General features: G+C 38.6%; 2 protein-coding genes across 2 annotated transcripts in view; one reads left to right on the top strand and one right to left on the bottom strand.

Moving 5' to 3' along the window:
• Positions 1 to 25,075, bottom strand: part of LOC123240479 (heterogeneous nuclear ribonucleoprotein H-like) — a 50,797-nt gene that overhangs the window by 2,041 nt on the left and 23,681 nt on the right. The window lies entirely within an intron of this gene.
• LOC123240480 (olfactory receptor 52M1-like) lies at positions 17,067 to 18,035 on the top strand. Its single transcript, XM_044668080.1, has one exon. The coding sequence runs from the start codon at positions 17,082 to 17,084 to the stop codon at positions 18,033 to 18,035; it is 954 nt and encodes a 317-aa protein (XP_044524015.1). The 5' UTR covers positions 17,067 to 17,081.

Below are 25,075 nucleotides of genomic sequence, written 5' to 3'. Positions count from 1 at the left end.
TCTTTCATTGCTCCCTAGTTTATGTCTGAAGACCATCTTTTTTTTTTTTTTTTTAAACCTTTACCTTCTGACTTAGAATCTGTCTGTATTGGTTCTAAAGCAGAATAGCAGCAAGGGCTAGGCAATAGGGGTTAAGTGACTTGCCCAAGGTCACACAGCTAAGAAATGTCTGAGGCCAGATTTGAACCTAGAACCTCCCATCTCTAAGCCTAGCTCTCAGTCTACTGAACCATCTAGCTACCCCCAGGATCATCTTTTTGTATAGAAAAATTTGATAGGAATTTTTCTTTGAGAGTTCATTTATGGGTTGTTCAATTTCTTTTTCTGAGATTTGGTTATTTAGACTCTATTTCTTGTTTTATTAATCTGAGTATTTCATATTTTTGTAATTATGCATCTATTTCATTTAAGTTACTGGTCATATTGACATATAAATCATTCTTTTTAATTTTTTGATCCTATTTTGTTTTCTCTTTATTTCTAATTCATTGATCTGTTATTCCTCCTTTTTCTTGATGAAAGTGTTTGAAGATACGAATTTTCCCTAAAAATCTACGTTGATATGCTGCCTGCTTTATGTTGTTAATATATTTAATGAAATGATTTAGTGTTTCATTGATTTACTATTTGCCCCACTAAACTCTTTATTAGTCCTTGCCTTTAATTTTTAACTTTTTTTAGTGATCTTTTCCTATATGTTATTTTTGTTGCCTTGTGGTTTGTAAAATATGTCTAATATTTCTGCTTTTCTACATTTGTTTATAAGGTTGTTTTAATAAGTAGTCAGTTTTTTATGAATCTGTTATGCATAAATGATAAATATGTATACTCTTTTATTCTCATTTAATAATCACCAGTAATCAATCATATCTAGCCTTTTTATAATTCAGTTTGTATCCTTTACTTTTTTCTTGTTCATTTTTGAAATTACATATGTTTAGGTCTGAAAGGGGCACTTTAGAGTTTCTACAATATAGGCTTAAAAAAAAAAACCCAAAAAACTCTTACCTTCTTAGAATCAATTGTAAATATTGGTTCCTAGGCAGAAAAGTGGCAAGGGCTAGGCAACTGGAGTAAATGACTTACCCAGAATCACACAGCGGGGAAGTGTCTGAACCAGATTTGAATCCAGGACCTCCCATCAATCCAGTGAGTCACCTACTTGTTCCCCTAAGTATCTGTATCAGAGATTTTTTTCAGGAGGTAACCTGTGGATTGTTTCTATTTTAATTCTGCCTTTTGTTCGGTTCAAAGAGATTTGGACCTCTTAAAGCAAAGAAAAAAGAAAAAGTCTAGACATGGAATTTATGAAAATCATGTTGGAGCACTTTGGGGAGAAATCTGGACTATATTAGTTCCTTCTACTGTGCCAATTTTCAACTTTGCTGATTTCTCTTATTATATTTTAGAAGTCAGATGTTCTCCCGTCTACACAACTATTTCCTAAAACCCACAGTATCTCTGATACTAGAGGAAGATCTGTTTCTAAGTGCAGATAATGGGTCAAGGTGACAATTCATTAGAGCTTGGTAGGCTCATTGTTAAGGCTATCTTCCTGATATTTTTTGGAGGGAGAGGGAAAGGAAAAGGGAGAGAAATGGAGGAAAAGAGAGAGGGAGAGGGAACGAACCTACAGGTCTGATATTTCTGAAATTTGTGTCAGGCCAAGGAGAAAAGAGAATTGGCCCTCTTTCATCTTCTATTACCAAGAAACCCTCTCCATTTATTTTTACCTCTTATGCTAGATTCTTTAGCAAATCAGGCAGTTATCTGAGAAAGATTTCTTACGTAGAAAGTAGTGAGTGTTCAGTTAACCCAAAGGTATCCTATGATTGCTGAAGACTCACTATTCTACAAAAAGTGCTGAATTTTGGAAAGCATTTTGGCAGACATTAGTTAAATCATAATCTTACAACATATACCATAATAAACTCTAAATAGATACATGACCTGGATATAAAGTCATATCCTAAATAAACTTGAAATCCAAAGTTGAAGATTTATTTCACAGGAGAGGAAAAAATTATAAACAAATGATAAAATCATAGTGGATAAAATGGATCATTTTTATTGCATAAAATGGAAATTTTGGCATAATAATAACTAGAATTTATATAGCAATTTAAGGTTTGTAAAATATTTGACAAATACGATCTCATTTTTATCCTTATAACCACACTGGTAGGGTTGGTGTTATCTCTATTTTATAGTTGAGGAAACTGAGGCAGATAGAGGTTATGTGATTTACTCAAAAGCTAGTAAATGTCTGAGATCATATTTGAACTCAGTTCTTGACTCCATGTACAGTGCTCTATCCATTGTTTCACCAAGCTATAGAAATAAAACCTATACAATTAAATTTAGAAGGGAAATAGCTAGTTGGAAAAAAATTTGTAGGAAGTTACTCTGATGAAGGTCTGATATCTAAGATACACTTAAAATTCATTCAAATATATAGGAATAAAAACCATTCCCCAGTTGATAAATGATGAAGGGATATGTATAGATTGTACACTTAAGAGTTAGAGATTCAAGTAGTCAAAAGTCACATGAAAAAGATGTTCCACATTGCTAATAAATTCAAATGAAAACTTTAAGGTTCTACCTAGACTCATTTGATTAGAAAGGATGACAATAAAGGAAAATGACCATGGGTAGAAAAGAAAGTTCAAGAGAAATAAACAATATGCCTTTGAAACTCTTATGCACAGTTTATCAAACCCTTTAAAAAAACCTATTACAACTGATAGTTAATGTGGAGTGACAGGTTTGACTCCTTCCTCACCTTTAATCATGGACCTTCCTGGCTTCATTCAAGACTCAACATAAATATCCCACTTTCTGGAACAGGACTTTCCCATTACCCCTTTCCCCCTTCTCCCAGATATTACTATCATTTTCATTCTCTCTATATTATATGTCCATCAAATATAAGTTCCTTGAATGCAGGGATCTTTCTTTTTGGTGGTGGTAGGGCAGGGTGGGCTTTCTTTGTATTCCCAGAAGTTAGCACAGAGTCTGGCACATGGTAAGTCCTAAAAAATGTTTGTTGAGGGGCAGCTTGGTAGTTTAGTGGACAGTCAGACAGACCTAGAGATGTCCAAATCTCACCTCTGATACTGCCTAGCTGTGTGACCCTGGGGCAAGTTACTTAACCCCAATTTTCTAGCCCTTAATGCTCTTCTGCCCTGGAACTAACATTTAGTATTGATTCTAAGGCAAAAGAGTGGTAAGGGCTAGGCAATGAGGGTTAAGAGATTTGCCCAGGGTCATACAGCTGGGAAGTGTCTGAGGCCAGATTTGAACCCAGGACTCCCATCTGTAGGCCTGGCTCTCAATCCACTGAGCTAACCAGCTGCCCCCAGAAGGTAAAGTTTAAAAAAAAACATGCTTGTTGTCTCATTGCCTACTGTATGCATAGGTAAATCTTGCCAAGGAAAGCAATGGGTGCTAGATTTCTCCAGAACTTTTGGGTGCTGGCTCATGATTTCCCTAAGAATTCAGCCACAGCCAATCTCACTAGCTAAGAGAGCCCAGACCATCATCACTACGGATCAAAATCAAAACACAGTTCCCCTTGTGAGCAGGCCCGACCTAATGTGAATATCCAGCTAACCTTAGAATAACCAGTCTCTAGTATCCCATATATTTATAGCCTTGTGAGTTCAGATAGTACAGATATTAATAAATCCCAAACCTGTAGGTTTGATTGACTCTAACTATAAGTAGGTCATGTTTCAATTTTCACAGATTTAAAGGATTTCCCCAGGAGGAAACTTGCTTTACTATCCTACTAGGAGGCTTCTCAGTCAGGAATCTCAAGTCTTCATTGCAGTGAAAAGATATTTTAACTGAATGCTCACATATTTCTTCTGGATCATATCAAAGTAAGCCATCCAAGGTCTAAACTCTGCTTTTTTCCCCTGCTGTATCCCATAGACAATTACCACATACCAGGAAGGAGTCAAATTATCCTTAGTAGTTAAACCCCTGGAGCAGGGAAGTCACATAGGTCATGCAGTAATAGCCATGGCATCAAAATCCAGCTGCCAAAGGGGCCAACAGAATGGTTGGTTGGATCAATCACAATTCTAACAATAGTGTATCAGTTTCCCAATGTTCCTGCATCCCTTCCAATATTTATCATTTTCTTTTTCTGTTATGTCAGCTAAACTGATGGATGTAATATGGTACCTCAGAGTTTTGAAGGTTTTCATTTCTCTAATCAAATGGTGATTAGAGCATTTTTTCACATAGCTTTGATTTCTTTATCTGAAAACTGTTTATATCTTTTTGACCACTTATCAAATGGGGAATGACTTATTTTTAGATTTGACTCTTTTTAGGCTCACCATATATTTGTTGAAATGAGGTCTTTATTAGAGAAACTTACTGTAAAAAAATTGGTATTACTTTATTATCTATGCTACCTTTAGCAAAATATATTTTCCCTGATTATCTTTTTAAATTGGGTCTATTTTTGCTTTTGCTTTGTCTGATAATGGTAACCCTACCTTTTTTACTTCAGCTGACGCATACTAGATTCTGCTCTAGCCCTTTATTTCAACTCTTTTAGTTTCAAATGTGTGTCTTGTAAACAACATATTGTTGGATTATGGCTTTTAATTCTTTTGGCTATCTGCTTCTGTTTTGTGGGTGAATTATTCAACAAATACAAATCTGAGAGGAGGTTCCTCCTAAACCCCATGGAAAACTAGAAACTACAATCATTTCACTATAGTTTGATGGACCAATAATGTAGAAATCTCTCCAATCCTTTAATGGCTTAATACTGGAAAGTCCCTCCAACCCCTATGAAAGGATGATTTCATCTACTACTGTAACAAACATCAACCAGCCATTCAATAAAAATATATTAAACTGACTTACATATAGCAGGCACAGTGCCAAAAACCTTGAAGATAGTAACTGCCCTCAAGGACTTTATAATCTAGTGGGAGAGATAACATGCAAATATGTACAAAGCAAGCTATATACAAGATAAATAGAAAATAATTAACAAAGAAAAGGCACTAGAATTAGGAAGGGTTGGAAAAAATTCCTGTAAAAAATAGGATTTCAGTTGGAACTTAAAGGAAGCTACAGAAAGTAGAAGGCAGGGTTGAGGAGGGAGAACATTCCAGTCTTGGGAGATAGCCAGAGAAAAGACCTGGAGCTGAGATGGAGTGTCTGGATGTTGAAATAACCAGGAAAACAGTATCATTAGATGGAAGAATTCATGGTGGGGAGAGTAAGATATAAGAAAAGTGGAAAGGTGGTGGTAGTAGGGGGAAGATTGGTTATGAAGGATTTTGAATGCCAAATAAAAGAATTTTGTATTTGATTCTAGATGAGATAGTGTGACACTTGAGTTTACTGAGTAAGGGAGTGACATGGTTAGATCTGCCCTTTGGGAAAATCATTTTGTGGCTGAAGAGAGAATTGGGTTGGAGCAGGGGAAGACTCTAGACAGGCAGACCCACCAGCAGGCCACTGCAACTGTCCAGGCATGAGGTGATGTTGAACTGTATCAAGGTATATAGTATTTATAATGTATTTGAGAGATGTTGTGAGGATTAAAGCTACAGGTCTAATAGCCTGGATATGCAGGAGACACTGAGGAGCTGAAAAAGACTCCTAGGTTGTGAGTTCTCTCTACTAACAGGAAAGGTAATAGGAGGATCTGGGGGAAGTTAATGAGTTCTATTTTGGACATGATGAATTTAATTGTACTAGATATCCAATTTGAGATGTCTCCCAGGCAGTTGGAGATGCAAGATTGAAGGTGAGCAGAGAGATTAGGATGGGATAACTTAGAGATGAATATTGGGAGTATCAGCCTGAAGATGATAAATAAATCCATGATAAGATCTCCAAGTGAGTTAGTATAGGGGGAGAAGAGTTGAGGAGGGCCCAGGGCAAAGCCTTGGGGACACCATATGATTAGAGGGAATGTGTGATCTGGACAATGATAATAGATCCTCTGCCACTTGCATTTCAAACACTCTCCTTTTTCTCCCTCGGCTAAGCTCCTCCCTCTCCTTTGAATACTCTACTTTTCTTTCCTAAATTGCTATAGAATAACCACTTATCATTAGGCAAGGATTTATTATCAGAGTAAGAATACATTCCCAGTAAAAGACAGGAGACAACAGGAAGAGAACAAACATTTTTGTTTTTTCACAATGGTAACAAAACCAAACAAAATTTTTTACAACTGATTAAAATAAAACAAAACAAAACTGCAACTTCTCTTATCCAAGGACAGCCTAGTTTTCCTCTTACCTATCTGACCATTCATTCCTCAGTCTCCTTTGCTGGATCCTCGTCTAGCTCTCAATCAGTATCTATGTTTGATAAATCTTGGGAGAACTTCCTTCTGCTCCCCACTGTTTCTTTCCTAGTCAAGTGAAATACCTCTGGAAAGTATTTAAAGATGAAGTATCATAATATTCATGAACTTCTTAGCCCATTCTTAGCATTCTGTTTACTGTCAGATCTGTTCTCATCCCTTTAAAAACCCAAGTCCCAGAGTCCAGATCCACATGTAACTCAAACATTCCTAAATGCTATGACTTCACCAATCATCTTAATGGACTGATAAGTTCTCAGAACTATAATGTTCTTCGCACTCCATGGAGGAGAGAGAATTAAAGACCCAAACAAGATATAAATAGGGAATATTCAAAACTCTCAATTGGAATATCTTTAAAGGCAGCTTCATCCTTACATCTTATTAAGTTGACTAGACAAAACTGAAGCCATTCTTGTTCACACAGTAGAACCAGGCTATTGACTTTGGTTCTTTCTGGATTCAGAACTAAATGTTCACCTTAGTGAATGAATGGGTTCCTCCATGTTGGCTAGTCTGCAATAGGAGATGTAACAAAGACCCTTACAAAAGCAGAAACAAAGATTCTAGTTCTTTTCTAATGGTCCCTTCCTCTAGTGTACATTGCAAATTATCTCTTTTCGACTCTACCCCTTTTTGTGCATAACTCCTCCCTAGATTTCCGTTTCCTAAGCTCACTGGTAATTTGGATGCCCGTCTAAACGTGGTAGCTATATTGTTCTATTGCCTTTAAGATCAAATACAAACTCCCTTCTTTGGCATTTAAAACTCTTTAAAGTCTGGTTCCAATCTACCTTTCTAGACTTGTTTATGCTAACTCCTCCTTCACATAATTTATGGGCTGACTTGCTGTTCTTTACACATGCTATTCCATCTCTCATCTCCACAACTGTATAGACTATAACCCATGACTAGAATATTCTTCTTCCTTATCTACCTCTTAGAATTCCTAGTTGCCTTCAAAAATACAGATCAAGACTAACTTCTCCATTCTCCAACCCTACAGCTTGCATCTCTGCTTATTACCTTGTATTTATAGATATTTTGCACATATATAACTAGTTACACATACACACACATATAAATGTAAACAAAGGCATGTGTCATCTCCTCTTAACAGAAGACAGCAATCATATCCCCCGTGGATCTTTTATTTATTAAGCTAACCATTCCCAGTTCCTTCAACTGATCCTCATGCACCAGTCTCAAGGACCTTCACCTTCGTGGTTCGTGGTTGTCCTGCTCTAGGTCTTTTCTAGCTGACCTATATTGGTCCCAAATTGTGTTAGATAGGTCTGACCAGGGTAGAGTGAGGCAGTATTTTCACTCCTTATTCCCAGAAGCCATGCCTCCTTTAATGTAGTACAAGATCACATTAGCTTTTCTGGGCACCACATCACACTGCTGACTCTTGTTCACAAAAGACCCTAAGATCTTTTAGAGGGAAACTGCTTTCTAACCACATCTCCACCATTTGATATTTGTGACAGTGATATTTTGAAGCTCAGTATATATTCTTACATTTATCCCAACTGAACTTCATATCATGGGATTCAGCACAATCCTATTAAGATTAAAAAACATTTTTTATTGCAGTTTTCTGTTTCTTACTCTACCACATACAACATGTGGTCATCTCAACCACTTTCTCCTCTCTGAAAGGCATCCTAAATGACAAATAGTATTTTTGTAGAGAGGGAAAAAAAGTCAGCACATCTGATTGATACATTGATAAAGTCCAAAAACATGAATGAATGGATCAGGTCTGAGACCAGGCTAAGGAAATCTCTTTAATATAGCCTATATAATATAGGTTATGGATTATATGATAATCTAATAATCTAAATAATTAAAATTTAAAATATAAAAAATAATCTAATAAACATGATGTAAAAATAACAGTATATAAAAAATAAATTCTTATACTCCCACCCAAAAGGTTGAGTTTTCAAGCACCACATTCTCCAGGCTTCATCCAGTGTAAAGTCTTCATCTCCTTTGACTCGTAGGAGTATTCAGCACTGGAACTCCCTGTTTGCTTTCCTTTCCAAAGTAAGACTTTTTTCCCTTTCTCTCTTTTAAAAATCTTTCCTCCCTTATCCTCACCCATTCCCTTGTAGGCTCCTTCTTTTCTGAGACCACAGAGGCTACCAACTTCTTATTACTAGCCTTTGATTTGACCCCAGTGTATCTCTCACTCCTCTCTATTCTCCTGTTCCCTAAATTATAATGAAATGCCACAAAAGAAGTATTTACCTTTAGGTAGAGTGTCACCAGGTTCTCTTGATAATGCCTCCTTTTTCTTCCCTGTTGCTTCTACCAAATTTCTGAATTCACCCCTATCTTCTCCAGTTATTTCTAGAAAGAAGTCTCTTCCTATTTGCATTTATTTGGCCATCCTGTATTTCTGTTTGGGGTGTTTGAGAAGCAGATAATCTTTACTATTCTGATTTTCTTTCTAAAAATGTTTCAAACTCTTCCTTATTGAAACACCCATATTTTGTCCTATATGGTTAAGCTCAGATGTGTAGAGGGTGAAGTCCTAAGCTCCAAAGCTCTTCAGGGCACACTGTTTGATTCCTTACACATTTTTCTAGTGGGTGGAGAGGGCCCTGCATTGTATGAATGTCCTTTCCTTTGTATTTGAAGGTCTTTCTCCTCATGGCTAGCAGAACTTGTTGTTTCTAAATTGGACTGTTCAATTTAGCTACCATGTGACTTGGAGTTTACAGTCTTGGATTTTTTTTTTTTCTGGAGGCAATCTGTGAATTCTTTCAATTGGAATGTAATTTTCCATATTTAGAGGTTCTGTGCTATTCTCCTATTATATCCTTCATTATGGTGTTCAAAATTTTTGTTCTGTACTGTCTCCTGAGAGACTATTCTATCTTCATCTTTGAGATGCATGTTTTGCTTGAATAGTGAACATTTTTCGAATATTGTTTTTTGTTTCTCTTCTTCTAGATTGTGTTTTTGTATTTCCAATCTATTGTTCTCTCTTTTGTTTCTTTGGTATGGTTTGGGCTAGATGCACTAGGAAAGCTAGGTGGAACAAAGATAGAATTTAAGACTAGGAGTCAGAAAAACTTGAGTTTGAATCTTGCCTCAGACACTGGCTAGCCTTCTGACCCTACAGAAGTCACTTAACCACTTTGTGCCTCAGTTTCCTCATCTGTAAAATGTAAATAATAGCACCTATCACAAAAATAAGGGGGGGGGGAAGAAGAAGACATCTCAAAGACCTTGAAGATAAATAGATTAATCAACAGAAGAAAAAAACTAATAGGAGGAAATATGACCTGCAGTTCCAGTAAAGGAGTTCAGGCATCTATATAAATAAATACTCCAAAGGAAAATATGCTTGATGAAATAGAAGACCCTTTGGAAGTTGAGAACATGGGAACCATAACACCCTATACCTGAATGGTTCAAAAGATAAATGAGAATTATGAGAGCAGAATTTATTCCTACATAACAAAAATAATGAACAAGAGAGAGAAAAATCAGTAAAGGCAAGCTTCACCAAAGAAACAAAAGATTATTGAGAAAAATCAAAGGAACCAACCTGTAGTGTTTTGCAAACCTTAGAGCACTTATATGCTATTACATAATGCAATTATCATTATGATTTTTAAAATGTCAAACAACTCAGAGATTCAGGAATTCCTACTGAACCTTCCACCTCTGGTGACTTACCAGGGTCACAGAGGCATAAGCCTGACTGTCTTTCTACTATATCATGCTATCTCAACACATTTAGAAAGGTTCCTAGTATCTGAAGACACATAGGAAAGATTTTTTTCAGAAAATTCAAAGCTTAGCTAGGAGTAAGCTCTCTAGAAAATTTAGGGAATCCCTAGAGCTCATCAATATTCTAATTTTCCCATTTCTACTTTCCCTTCTGGGTCCTTGCTAGATTCCCATGTGCTCTTTCAAGAACTATGGAGGCTGAGCATAGACCTGGGACTGAAGGAAGCCAAGCAGAACAGGTAAATCCCTAGGGCAGAGTGATATCCTGGCCCCTCCCTCTCTAGGTAGTATCTTCTACCTCTGGATTAGCTCTGATCCCCCAGGGCTTTCTGTGGACCAATTTAGGCTACAGCTGTCTCCTACAGGGAGGCATTGGCTATTTTCTGCATCCAGAGAAAGAAATGAAGGAGCTGACTTGTTCCAAGGTCAACACCTTAATAAGTTCCTGGCCTGAGCAGTTTCTGTAAAATTGTAGACCATAGTTCCTAGCCTGAGTATGGCTTAGTGACCATGTGGAAGGAGAGTGGCATCATCTAAGGAAGACTTATGCTCTAGATAAGACTTCAGCTGTACTTCTAGTCTTTTCTGTCCCTAGAGAGCATCTCAAAAGAATTGAGGAGTAACTTCTAAGGAGCCTATTGCCCACTAGAAGCCCTGGCCAGATTGTCAGGAATAAAAAGGGCAACGAAGTCCCTCAGAAAATCAAGGGGAATCTAGATGGGTGCTTGAAGACTGGGAGCTGGGCAGGAATCCATCTAAAGGCTGTGACTCTGGGCATTTTACATTCAACATGAAGAACAGGTATGGGAGAAAGAGGATTAGACTTGGGAGGGGTGAGGTTGATGGCTTATGGTCTTAGTGGATTGGGTGAAAGCAGACATGGCTATGGCTGGGTCAAATTTGGGACAATTTTTGTTTTCTCCATAAAGATATGCTGTCCTATGAGTGTTGGGTGGGGATAGGGTAAGAGGAGGAGATGCAGTGGTAATAATATGGTAGTTAGAGAGGAATAACAACTCCCAGTTTTAGAGCCCTTTAAGACTTACAAATTTGAGGGTAGCTAGGTGGCTTACTGGATAGAGAGCCAGACCTGGAGATGAGAGATTCTGGGTTAAAATCTGATCTCAGATACTTCCTAGTTGTGTGATCCTGAGCAAATCATTTAACCCCAATTGCTTAGTCCTTACAGCTCTTCTGCCTCAGAACCAATACAGGGAATGGTTGAAAAAAAAAAAAAAGACTTACAAAATTGCTTTCTTCACAAATAACTTATAAGGAAGGGAATGTAAGGATTTTAATTCCTATTTACAAATGAGGAAACTAAAGACAAATGACTTGCCTAAATTTGTATAGCTTAGTAAGGATGGGAGGCAGAAGAAATCTGAGTTCTTATCCTGATTCTAAGTCCAGGGTTCTTTCTACTATATCAAGCTGCTTTTCTGTTGTGATACATCTTCTTCCTCTGAGTCCAGTCATATTTAGTCTAGGTGACCATTTTGGGTTGGAGTGGATATTCTCTGAATGCGGGAGGGTATGTGTCTATCAGATTATTGGATCCCTGTGTCTTAGGATATAGACCTAAAAGCACAATCTCAGATCCTCTGGGTAGGTTTACACGTATTGGTGAAATCAAGTGATAAATGGGGATAATAGTATGAGTTCTGTTATTAGGAAGCTGTAGGTCTAAGTTCCCTTATGGGATGAAATGAGATAATATTTGTAAATATTATCTATGTATGTAATGTGTAATATGTAAATAATATGTAAATATTATACTATGTGCACAGTGTTTGGCACATAGTAGGTGCATAATAAATGCTCTTTCCCTTCACCTTTTATTCCAGCTATTTCTAGTTTCAGGGGCAGCTTAGTATAGTAGAAGACATTGTTGGAAGATTTGAGTTTGATGCTTGGTTCTAGGGCCAGTTGGGTAATACTGGGCATATGATTCAATATCAATGACCCTCAAATTTCTTGCCCATAAAGTGGGGATAAGAATCCCAAACTATCTACCTTATAAAACTGTTAAAAAGCTCAAATGAAATGATAATAGTTGACATTTATGTTTTATAGTTTACAAGGTTATTACTATTATTCATAGCCTCCTGTGTGCTTAGCATCACTTTTTGCCTCATGGGGAGAGGGCTTGAGTATGGACCATAAATGAAAAGCATTTCTATTTTTTTAAGCAGACTCCAAGTTCAGTATCTCTAGGTCTCCTCCATCTGAGATCAAAGAGTTTCATCAGGATCTTGCAACATAGGTGTGATCATAACTCCCTTCTCTTTCTCTACCTTCCTAACAGATATATGGGGTAGAGGAGGAAGACCCTGCTTGGTACTGGGGGAGAGGGAGAGATAGATAGGTGCAATGGAGTTGGAAGAGCCAAGGCAGTAATGTCACAAGACCACACACAAGGAAGCTCCTTCCTGGTAGACATTACCAAGGATTAGATTGGATTTGCCCAAGTGGTTTGTTGCCTTGAACCTTATAGGCCTTAGATATCAAGGTTTTTGGGTTTCAAAGAGGACAATTCTCACTGGTAGTTCTGCCTTCTTATTTTTAATTTTTTCATGCATAATGATTGTGATTAGCCATAGCCTGTCTTTCCTATATTAAGGATAAAGGGATGGAACTTTCCCCAGTTTATCTCTAAAATAGGTATATTATTTTGTATGCTACCTCCTTCACAGAGACATTGAGAGGACAGCAAGTTGTAAACCCTAAAGCATGATAGAAATGGGGAAAAATTGTTGTCTTTACTTTTGTCACCCGGTTGACTTTTACTCTCCCGCTAATCATGGAGTTTGGTGAGGTCTCCCTGGACCATCCTGCTATTCTCAGAAGAGGTATGCACGATGCCATTGTACATGATGATTGTACATGTAAAACCAATGTAAATTGGTTTACAAATATTTCTTTTTATCTTCTCTACTCCTTGAGGTGGGGGACTCTGTGTTAGGGTGACTAAAAACACTATGCTAGGAACAGTTGGGCATAGTTCATAGGATGTCAGAGTTAGAAAAGACCTACAAGATTATATGCAAAATGGAGATGGAGGGAGAAAAACACAACAATGAACAAAACAAGGAAACTGAGGCTCAGAGAGGAGAAAAGGTGATAAAGCACACAACTGAGATTTGAATCCAGGGCTCTTTTCTCCCAAAGCTAGTTCCAGACTGTCTAGCCTTCAGGTTGCATATGAAGACCCTACTCATTATGACCCACCTCCTATATGACACTTTCTCTGATTTTTTTTTTTTTTACCTTTTATTCTCTTCCCCCTCCACCCTTCACAAAGTGTTTGTTAGGGTTATGGTTTGGTAAAGTTCCAAATATAGAGAAAAATAAGTAACTACATGCAGGTAGGAAAGCACAGGGCATGTTTGGACTACTCAATGATTCCCCATTACCCATAGATTCTTTCAGGCTTTTGTAGGCCAACATTTGCTTCTAGGTAGAGGAGGAACATGAGATGAGCTTGCTTGGCATGTAAAGACCTCTTATACTAAGGCCCCACTCTGAACCTTATGAACAGGCCAATGGTGTTACCCTGTTAAGTTTGGCCAGAATGGATTGGAAGTGGGCAATACCAGAGGCATGAGGCCTCTATTGTAGTAATCCAGGAAAAAAGTGGGCATGGAAAGGAGGAAATGATTGAAAGGTCTACCAAACCCTAAGCTTACTGACTCTGCCTCTTGTGCTCTTCAACTCCTAACATGTTTTAAGTTTATTCTACTCGATCTGTCTGCCAATAAACATTTAGTTTTGAATATAGGGGAAAATCTGTATATGGTCTTCCTTTGCCTCTAATACCTCAAGGTATAGAAAAAGTAAAATGCCTTGCCCACAACACCTATAAATTCCAATTCAGGGCCTTATCCCTCAAATAGCTATTTGAATAATTTGTTTCACTGAGTAGTTATATAAAAGAGAGCTATTTATTATAAGAATAAAAACATATTTGTTGTTACCTGCCCATGAGTTGATTTCTGGCTTAGTGTTGCCTACAACTTTTCAGGGAGACCTCTCAATTTTGAGGGATTCCACACAGTTAATATTAAAGTGCAAACCCAAAATGATGAATTCAAGCATGTGAAATATTAGGATCTAGCAACCTTGTATCTGACTTATTTTAATGTCAGTTCATATGTGAATAGGGTGATGATAATTCTAATCTTAGGACCCCCAGTTAATCCACTATATTCCTACTAGTAAAAAGTAAGATCTTGCATGTATTCTCAGGAAGCCTAAGAACTGGTGGAACAATGCTCTCTGAGAGATAAAAAGGGATCCACAATGTGTCCCTACAATAAACAATAATTCTATAGCTCCTCCTTTGGGTCTTCTCATGACTCTGGACTTCCTTGAAGCATTTAATCATCCTGCCAAGTTTTAAAAGTAAACAGGAGCTTTTGTTAACATCACCCAGGATGGTGCCCTAACATTATAAGCTATATTAAAGGTAAATTGGTTTGAATGGACAAAGTAAGAGAGAGAACATCTCTCATGTTCTACCAACATTTGGTGGTGGGAGCAAGTGGAGGTAGCCTAAGGGGACATGGAATGTTGCTCTGAGGCCAGTTGTTAACTACAACCAAGCAGGTCTCAAAACACTTTCCTCTCACTTTTTCTATTCTAAACCATCAATATGACCCTTTCCTTGGAACTTTGTCTTTCTCTACTGGATCATCCATTTCTGATTAAGAACCTATGGACTGGCAGGGCAGTCAAGTGGTACAGTGAATAGAGCACCAGACTTGGAGTCGAGAGGACCTGGGTTCAAATGTGGCCTAGACATTTCCTCTCTGTGTGACTCTAGGCAACTCACTTAAATGTCTAGTTGTCATCTTAAGAGTTTTTAGTAGGACAGAAGATAAGGGTTAAAAAAAAAAAAGAAGAAGAATCTGTGTCTTAGCATCCTAATAGATCACAGGAAGCCCAGTGGATATGGGGCAAGGAGAAATTGGTCTACCTATTCCCAACTGGCCCAGAGTCTCATTCAATTAAGAGACATCAGTTTGGAAGCTGTGGCATCCGTCTCTATGGCCACCACCCTAGTTCAGAGTCTTATCTGGAAACTAGATTATTGTAGGAGATTGAGCTCCTTAGTTTTATTAATACTTAAAAATAAAAACAAAATATTTAATATCAATGGTTCAAATACCAAATACCAAGTAGTCTAGCAGAAGGAATATTAGTTTTTTTAAACCCTCACTCTCCATCTTAGGATCAATACCATATGTTGGCTCCAAAGCAGAAGATTGGTAAGGGGTAGGCATGGGGAGTTAAACAGCTTGCCCAGGGTCACACAGTTAGAAAGTATTTGAAGCCAGATTTGAACCCAAGAGCTCCTGACTCTCAATCCCCTGAACTACCTAGCTGCCCTCAAGAGCATTTTATTTTAAGGTAAGTTGCTTGAGGGCAAGGATTATTTTTGTAATTCCAGTGTACATAGGTTCTATTGAATTGGATCCTTATTCTTTAGTTCCAAGTCCCTTCTTAAACATTTCTAAGCTGGTTCCCTTGGATAAGTGACGAGATTCTCATCTTACAGGGAGAACCAAAGGGGTTAAAATGAGATTTATATTAACTGTCTCAAAAAGTTGTTGTGAGGAAAGTGCTACAAATATGAGTTATTATTATTACCATTACTATTATCTCCTATAACTCTTTTTTTTTTTTTTAACCCTTAACTTCGGTGTATTGGCTCATAGGTGGAAGAGTGGTAAGGGTAGGCAATGAGGGTCAAGTGACTTGCCCAGGGTCACACAGCTGGGAAGTGTCTGAGGCCGGATTTGAACCTAGGACCTCCCATCTCTAGGCCTGGCTCTCAATCCACTGAGCTACCCAGCTGCCCCCCTACAACTCTTGTTCCCACTGTTGAGTTAGGTGATTGTAGGTGGGTTATTAAGTCACTGCTTACTCTTTATTACCACAAGATCTTTTTATCACAAAGTAAGAAAAAAAGGCTGAGCTGGGGGGAAGGGGAAGAGAGAGAATCAGTATAATAATAATAATAATAATAATAATAATAATACATAGAATTTATATAGCATTTTAAGGTTTGCAGAGTACATTACAAATATCTCATTTTAACCTCATATCAACCCTGGGAGGTAGGTGCTATTATCATCTTCATTTTACAGATGAGGAAACTGAAGCAGACAGAGTTTAAATGACTTGCCCAAGTTACATAGCTGGTACGTATCTGAAATTGAATTTTTTTTTTAGGTTTTCCTCCCTCCAAGTCCAGATTTCTATTCAGTTTGCCAACAGCCTCTTATCTATACCTTCATAAATAGACCATCTCTGTTGTATCCCTAAAATTGTATCTCCTTTAAAAGTGAAAAAAATATTATGTGTATAAAATGTATATATTATATAATATTTTTAATGTTTATTATAGTTAGACAATGAAAAATAACTGATTGTATTCCTAGCAACTTGATTAGTACTTTGCATATATTAGGAGTCTAATAAATATTTGTTAAATGGAATAGAAATTGCGAAGTAGTACTCATCTTTATGGAACTTTGTACTTGAGGGAAAGAATAAATATAAATAAATAGATGGAAAATAAAATAAAATAAATGCACAGTAACTTGGAGGACAGGGAAGCACTAAAAACTTCAAGAACTCAAATCTCTTATAAGAGGTGGCAGCTGAGCTGAGCCTTGAAGGGAACTAAACCTTCAAAGAACCAGATGTGAGGAAGAAGTACATCAGGTTTTATAGAAATCAAAATAGCAAAAGAAGTGGGTCCTTTAGTTGGAAAAGGGAGAATCAGTGGTTAGAATTACCAATGTACCCAAAGGGGATAAATGTTTTTCGAATGAGTATTCAATTATCTTACTCTTGATCACAGATTCTGTCAGCCTGCTCCATATGGAAGCAAGACTCAACAATTGGTAGTTTCCAGCTGGGGGAGTTCTACTGGGGTGGGGGGCACAGGTGAGTGGGTCCCCCCACCCCCAACATGTTCTCCTCTCAAAATGCCTGCATTACTCCCACCTCTTTCTTGCTGACGGGCATCCCTGGACTGGAATCCATGCACATTTGGCTATCCATCCCCTTTAGCTCCATGTATTTGGTAGCTGTGGTGGGAAATGTGACCATCCTGGCAGTGGTGAAAGTGGAACGCAGTCTGCACCAGCCCATGTACCTCTTCCTGTGCATGTTGGCTATCATTGATCTGGTCCTGTCCACCTCTACCATGCCCAAGCTGCTGGGCATCTTCTGGTTTGATGCTGGTGATATTGGACTGGATGCTTGCCTAGCTCAGATGTTTTTCATTCATTGCTTTGCCACTGTTGAGTCAGGCATCTTCTTGGCCATGGCTTTTGACCGCTATGTGGCCATCTGTGATCCTCTGCGCCACACCACAGTGCTTACCCATGGTATGGTGGGCCGCATGGGACTGGCTGCCCTTTTGCGGGGGGTGCTCTACATCAGCCCCCTGCCTCTGATGATCCGTCTGAGACTCCCTCGTTACCGAGCCCGGATTATTGCCCATTCCTACTGTGAACATATGGCAGTGGTGACACTGGCATGCGGTGACACAAAAGTCAACAACCTTTATGGCATGGGCATTGGCTTCTTTGTTCTTATTCTGGACTCTCTGGCCATTGCAGCCTCCTATGTGATGATCTTCCGGGCTGTGCTAGGACTGGCCACCCCAGAGGCCAGGCTCAAGACCTTGGGGACTTGTGGGTCCCATATCTGTGCCATCTTAGTTTTTTACATCCCTATTGCTGTCTCATCTCTCACTCATCGCTTTGGCCACCAGGTCCCCCCTCACATCCACATCCTGTTGGCCAATTTCTATATGCTTATCCCACCCATCCTCAACCCTGTTGTCTATGCTGTCCGTACAAAGCAGATCCGTGAGAGGCTTCTCAGATTCCTGAAGGTAGGAGCTCAGTTCAGGTGATTACTCTCATGATAGTACCCAAGGAAATCAGGCTGCTTATAAAAAGCAAGAACCTTCCACTGTGCATATTTCTCTTAGGACAAAGAATACCTCTGAAATGCAGTACATACAATTAGGGATGTTTAAGGACTTTCTGATTGTGAAAATCAGCTAAGCCAAGGTTTGCATTCCTTACATCATAAGGTTGGTGTAAACAATCTCTATTAAGCCCTCTAAGCCTCAGTTTCTTTATCTGAAAAATGACTTTTTGGGTCAATGTGGGCATACCAACTTGAACTCAGAGGCCCAGTTCAGACACAGAATCGGAAGACCTGAATACAAGACTCTTCCCCCAAGACCATCTGAATGCTGTCTTACATTTTTCTGTTCTCAACTCTCAATGTGATATTCCAATATGTGAATGTTACAAATTTCATCTTGTTAGAAGGAGTGATTGATGTCCTTTGAAGTCAGAAGGTAGAGGGAGTTATACTTCGGGCCTTCAGAGAAGTAAACTAGAGCAAAGATCTGAGTCCGAGGTATGTTCTCTGCTGGAACAGTAGTCACCCCCCACCTTTGGGGAACTATTAACAATCATACTGGTATCTTCTCCGCTTTAAGAAGGTGTTGGGGGAGAGGAGGCAAGGTTTTAAAAAATCTCTGGCTAAAACAACTTGCACAACCAAATAGGAGTGAGACAGAGGAGAGGGCTGGAGGCAGACAGACCAAACAATAGCCAGGTGGAAAATCAGTCAGACAACTCACATGTATTAACCACTGGGTTCTAAGTCTGCTAAATTTGGGTATACAAAGAATGGCAAAAACAATCTTTACCTGCGAGGAGTTCATGTTCTAATGAAGGAAACAATAAAGAATGAAAATGGAAGGTAATTCCAGAAGAAAGGCTCTGGCATTAAAGAGGACCAAAAAAGGCTTCTTGCAGAAGTTAAGATCTGAATTAAGACTTGAAGGATGGGAGAAAATACCTTCTCTCACACTAACCCCTTATGGATTTGAAAGTTACTATTAACAATAATTAATAAACAAACATTAATGATTACGCATGCCTTTAAATAATACTATTGATTATTATGAGTATTAATAATACATTAATGCTTTTCTCCCTTTTAATATAATAATTTTATTAGATAACCAGAGCTCCATATTTCTGTTAGATGCTATGTCATTAGATAGGGGTCAATATGTGGCCAGAGAATGAAATATAAACACAGAGAAGTGAAATCCCTCATGCTGATTCTGAAACTCAAATTTCTACATAGTCTTAATCCACTCCCCCACTCCCACCCCCACCCCCACCATTTTCCTTCTCTATAAAAGGTGATTTATAATCATCCAGCCTATATAGCACTTTATTTTTTCCTGGCATTAGGCCCCTCATTTACCTAGTAGCAGAGCTGGGACTAGGAACTGTGTCCCTTTGGGTGATCCTAGAACCTCAAGGATATCAAATTCAAACAGAAACAGGGTTCATTAAATCCTACAGAAGGATCCCTGCTGATTACATATTGATTTAATTAAATTAATTTATTTAAAGGCAAGCAGGGTTAGGTAATTTGCCCAGGGTCACACAGCTATAAAGTATGTAAGGCCAGATTTGAACCCAGGTCTTCCTGACTCCAGGCCTGGCACTCTATCCACTGCGTTATCCAGTTGCCCCCACATAGAGACTTTAAAAAGTATATATTAACATGATCTATGTTACATTTTATCTTTATTTATTTTGCTAAATAATTTCTAATTACATTTTAATCTGGTTCAGCATTGGGCCTATTGGTAGCCATGTGTTTGTTTGATACCCCTGGCCTAGTTCATCCTGTACCTGAACTGGAATCCTTTCTACATTATCCCTGACAAGTGATCATTTAGCCATCACTTGAGGCCTTCCAATAATGGTGAATCCCTTTCAAGGAGAACCAATTTTTCTGATTCCGAGCCCAGGGCTTAACCTACTACTCTCCACTGCTTCCTCTGTAGTGTTCATTAAAAGATCCAGGCTATCATATTGCTTGTTGGTATAACAGACAGGCAACAAGCATTTATTAACCGCTTATTGTCTGTCAAGTATCATGTGACGTGTTGGGGATACAAAGGAAAAGAAAAATAGCTCCTGCTTTAAGAGTTAGGGCTCTACTCTGACCTCTAAATTTCCATGCCATCCCTATAGTTTATCACTTCCCTTCCTTAGCCTGGTCCCTTTTCTCCTTCCTCACTGACATTTATTAGGGTATTCAATTGCTCCTATAATTCCCTGTGGAATTGTGGGGATAAGGCTTTAATACTGCTTTATCCTTTCCACTCCAACCAATAGGATCTGGAGCCAAGTGCCAAAGCATCTTCATCATAGATATGTGGGTGGGGCATGATTTATGCCAGTGCCAAACAGAACTGATATCCATAGGCTACCTGTACCCTGGGTGGATAGAGGGGCTAGATCAGTGGTTCCCAAACTTTTTTTGGCCTACTGCCCCTTTTCCAGAAAAAATATATTACTTAACCCCCTGAAAATTAATTTTTAAAAACTTTAATAGTAATTAATAGGAAAGATAAATGCACCTGTGGCCATCACCACTTCCCTAGATCGCTGTAGCACCCACCAGGGGGCAGTAATGCCCATTTTGGGAATCACTGGGCTAGACTAAGAGTAGTGCATACTGAGATTACTAACCTTATAGTAAGCCTTTATTTCTCTTTGGTTCCAACTTCTCATCCCTTTCCCCTCATAAGGCTACTTCTTGCCCTTAAGGGTCATAATTTTTAGAATAAGGGACCCAGGAGTTCCTAGAAATTTCTCCTTCAGTCTTAGATGATTCCATATGTAGGGTTCATGGTAATAGCCTTTTTTAAATTTCAAATTTTAATTTGTTTATTTTGGTAATTGTCTTTTTATTCCATTGCTACCAGCTTCGTTTTCCTGGAAACTAGTCTTTAAAGAAGGCTTTGCCCTAGTAGCATAAAGTCGGAGGAGACTTGGTAACAGCAAAAAAACTAGAAAATTAGGAAAAAATTAAGATTAGAAGAGGTGATGACAATGGGGACAATCTGCTAGAAAGATAAGAAGATAAGGGATCAGCTTGGCCTTGAGAAGTTCTACCTCTTTATTAGAGACTGGAGCAAGGGAAATAATGAAGGATAACATCAAGATATGTAAGATGAGAAGAGGGGAAAAAAGAACTTGTAATGAATGGCTTTGATTTGTTTTAGTGAGATAAGAGGCAAGCTCCTTAGCTGAGAAGGTGGGCTGTGGTAGGCTTGAGGAGAGGATGTCTGGAAAAGAGAAAATTAAGTAGGGAGGAGTATTTGGATTGCCTTCTTACAATGGGGTTGAGATTACAAATCATCTGGAAATTTTTTCAGAAAGAAGGCATCCAGAAAAACTAAAAAGCAGTTGTAGGAGAAAATTATCTTAAAGGACAGATTTAAAATACTTAAGAGTTTCTCTTTCTGGCTGGCTGGGTATGGTGGTCTGAGAACTGCATAACTATAACCGTTGTGCTTTCACAAGCCAGCAGTAAGAGCTACTGACACCTAGCAGAAAGAAAGAAACCAAAGATAAGCAGAGGACCCCAGATCAATGGATTTTAGAAGGCTGGGTTCTCTGTGTTGGAGGGATGAGTTGATTCAGCTACATGCATGACCCAGTCATATACATTCCCTATATTCTTTGATCACACATGTTCCTTTCATGTGCTCTACCATAGTATTAGTGATATAACTGTGAGAGTCTGTGTACCCCCCTGTGCTTATGGAGAAGATCTTTCTCATTACTTGTTTTACTCTGCTGTAAAATTAAATCTTTTTTACTTTTAAGTAACATGTTCACTGGGGAGCAAGGTGGCTCAGTGGATAGAGTGCAGTCTTGGAGTTAGGAAGACCTGAGTATAATTCTGGCCTCAGATACTAACTGTATGACCCTGGGCAAGTCATTTAACCCTCTTTGCCTCAGCTCCCTCATTTATAAAACAAGGTGGAGAAGGAAAAGGCAAACCACTCCAGTATCTTTGCCAAGAAAACCCCAAATGAAGTCATGAAGAATCAGACATGCCTGACTCTGTGTGTGTGTGTGTGTGTGTGTGTGTGTGTGTGTGTGTGTATTCATTGGTTGACCTAATAAAAGTAAACAAACTGGTGGGAGCTCATAAATTATCATTTCGAATAAACTTTGACCCCAAATTTACCTCCAATTTAGATGACTTTCTGGAAGTCCAGCATGAAATGGGCATCAGGGGCTGCATATATACTTGCCAAGTTTGTTTTTGTCACTGTTAAGAAGAATATCTAGTGCAGAATCCAAATGGAAAAAGAATCATATATTTTGAATAGTGAGGTCCTCTAAGATGCTTCTATTTGCACATGGCATTGTGCTAATTCCATCAACACTGAAATGATACAGTATCTCCTAAATAAGAGCCCTATTTTTCTGGCCTAAATAGTCATCCAGAGAATAAAAACAAATAAAAAAGAAAAAGATGGATTAAATATGCCCATGTTTAGTACTCTGGATAGCTAGGTAGTGCAATGGATAGAGTATGGAGCCTGAAGTCAAGAAGGCTCATTTTCCCTGAGCTCAAATCTGGCTGCAGACACTTAGTAGCTGTATGACCTCGTACAAGTTCCTTAACTCTATAAAATGAACTGGAGAAGGAAATGACAAACCATTCCAGTATCTTTGCCAAGAAAACCACAAAGGGAATCACAAAGAGTTAGACAGAACTAATTGACAACAACATTGTCCATACTGACATGTAGATGGATAAAAAACTCTAGAGTGGGATACAGAATCAATCAAGAAGAAGCAGAAGGATTGTCTTCCACATTGGGGGCCAAGTGGAGAGTAGCTAATATACATTTGTAGTGTACCAATCAACCAGGACTTTAGGCTGGGAGGATTATATCAATGAGTTCCTTTGTGTTTCCTAGTATTGAAGATTTTCAGAGTTTAATAAGGATAATATAATAATAATATTATATAATATTATAATATATATTATATATATAATAATAAATAATAAGGATTCTTAGAGACAAATTCTTTTTAGATTTCAGCTGAACATAAATTAATTTATTCTGCTTGACCTTCAGGATTAAGATAATGGATAAAAGTTGCTGGGATAAAGCACAAGTCTAATCCTTTTTCTTCATAATCATTCTCTTCTGACATTTAGAGATCTGTTATCTCACATACTCTCACCCCTACCTTCACCTCAGCCCCACATCAATCCTCTCTCCTCAAAGGTTAAACATTTTCAGGTCCTTCAGTTGTTTTACCTATGACCTAATTTTGAGTCCCTTTCCTAACCTTATTATTTTTCTTTGGCCATGCTCTAGTTTGTCCATATTCTGAATATACTCCAAAGCCTAGAGGTGGGAGGTCCTGGGTTCAAATGTGGCCTCAGACACTTCCTAATATATGGGATAGAAAGGGGTTTTATGGGTTCAATATATTAAAAGGTGGTCACCAGGGGAAATTTTCCCAATTAAGGAATAATCTCAAGTCAAAACTGACTTTTATTTACATTTAGGAAAGTTGAAGGTAGGGAATTGAGAGAGAGAGAAACTCTGGCCTGGACTAGAGGCCCGGACCAGGTAAGGATTTGGAGGCCCAGCAGTTGGGGCACAGAGGTTAATTAAACAAGGCTTTTAGCCACAAGGCCATTTACAATTAGGTCAGAGAGGCCTCCCTGAGGGTAGAGCCTCCAGAAAGAGAAAGAGAGTCAGCTTAACTTACATGGAAGTCTCGGTCAAGAACCAGCAAAGCTCCCTCAGGTCCCCTTCAACAAACCAGTCACAGCCTCACTCGATGCTGTCTTCCACCCAAGACCTCAGCTGACTGAGGATCTTCTCCTTTTAAAGGGGTCGCTTATGTGTCACTTCCTGTCCCTCCCTCCTAATTTGCATGTCCAATCACAACAGACAATTCTCATAAGACCGCCTAGGGGGCAGGTTAGTTGACTCTAGCACCCTTGGGTTATGGACCTCCCAGAATTAGAGGAGTTCTCACCTTTGGTGATTAAATCTAAAGATGGGCAAGGTAGACTTAATCTAATTATCACACTAGCTATATGACCCTAGGTAAGTCACTTGCCTTGCCTGTATTGCTCTTCTGCCTCAGAAATGATGTTCATTATCAATCCTAAGACAGAAGGTAAAGGTTTAAAAAAAAATAATTCTCCAGCTGTAGTCTGATAAGAGTACAAAAGAGCAGAACACTTAGATCCCTTTGGCTAAGACACTATGCTTCTATTAATGCAGTCTTAAAGTATACTAGCTTTCTTGGTTGCTACTTGAATCAGCAATGTGAAGAGCTTCATTCTTTTGGCTTATTTTAGGACAACTGATATTCCAACCTTCCTTTGACTTAAGGGAAAACAAAAAGCTTGGACATTTTCTAAAAATACCAAAAGTCAAGCCTTAATTAGGGAGGCAGGATAGTTTATGGAAAAAGCAATGGACCGGAAGTCAGAAGTCGAAAGGGACTGGAGTCCTAACTAGCCCAGGGACAAGTAAAAGGTGAAGGTATTTTGGGACTCAGTTTCCTTATCTGTCAAATGAGGGGAAGGAACTAGATGATCTCTAAGATCCTTTTGGGGCTAACATTCTTTGGTCTAAGGTCATTTCCAGATCAGTTATTCTACAATTTGCAATTAATTATGCTCATGAGATTTCTCTATCTATCTTTGGTGACAACCAGTGTTCTAAATATATTTAACCTGTAGTTTTTTCTGTTGTCTTTTGGCTCTCTTCCCAGCTTTTCTTGGTGCCCAAAGAATAAAGTGGTTAGAGATATGGGTCCTAAAGAAGTTCCAGTTAAGATGTGGGGGCTCAGGCCTTTGGGACCAAGAAGAGAGTACTGACTCTCAAAGTAGAATGACTAATAGCCACATTCTCCAGGGACAGTTGCATATTAATTTAGATGTGAGCCACCTCCTGGGGGACTAAACCTGCTATTTCCTGCAGGAGAGGAGGAAGGACTGGGACTTCCCTTGGCTCTACCTCTTTTTGGTCCCCTGAGTCAAATGCCTATAAGCGGGTGGCCTAAGAAG

The sequence above is a fragment of the Gracilinanus agilis genome, chromosome 3 (assembly GCF_016433145.1).
Source record: "Gracilinanus agilis isolate LMUSP501 chromosome 3, AgileGrace, whole genome shotgun sequence".
Taxonomy (NCBI): Eukaryota; Metazoa; Chordata; class Mammalia; order Didelphimorphia; family Didelphidae; genus Gracilinanus; species Gracilinanus agilis.
Note: the sequence above shows the minus strand (reverse complement) of the source record. Positions and strands in the feature narration are given on the sequence as shown.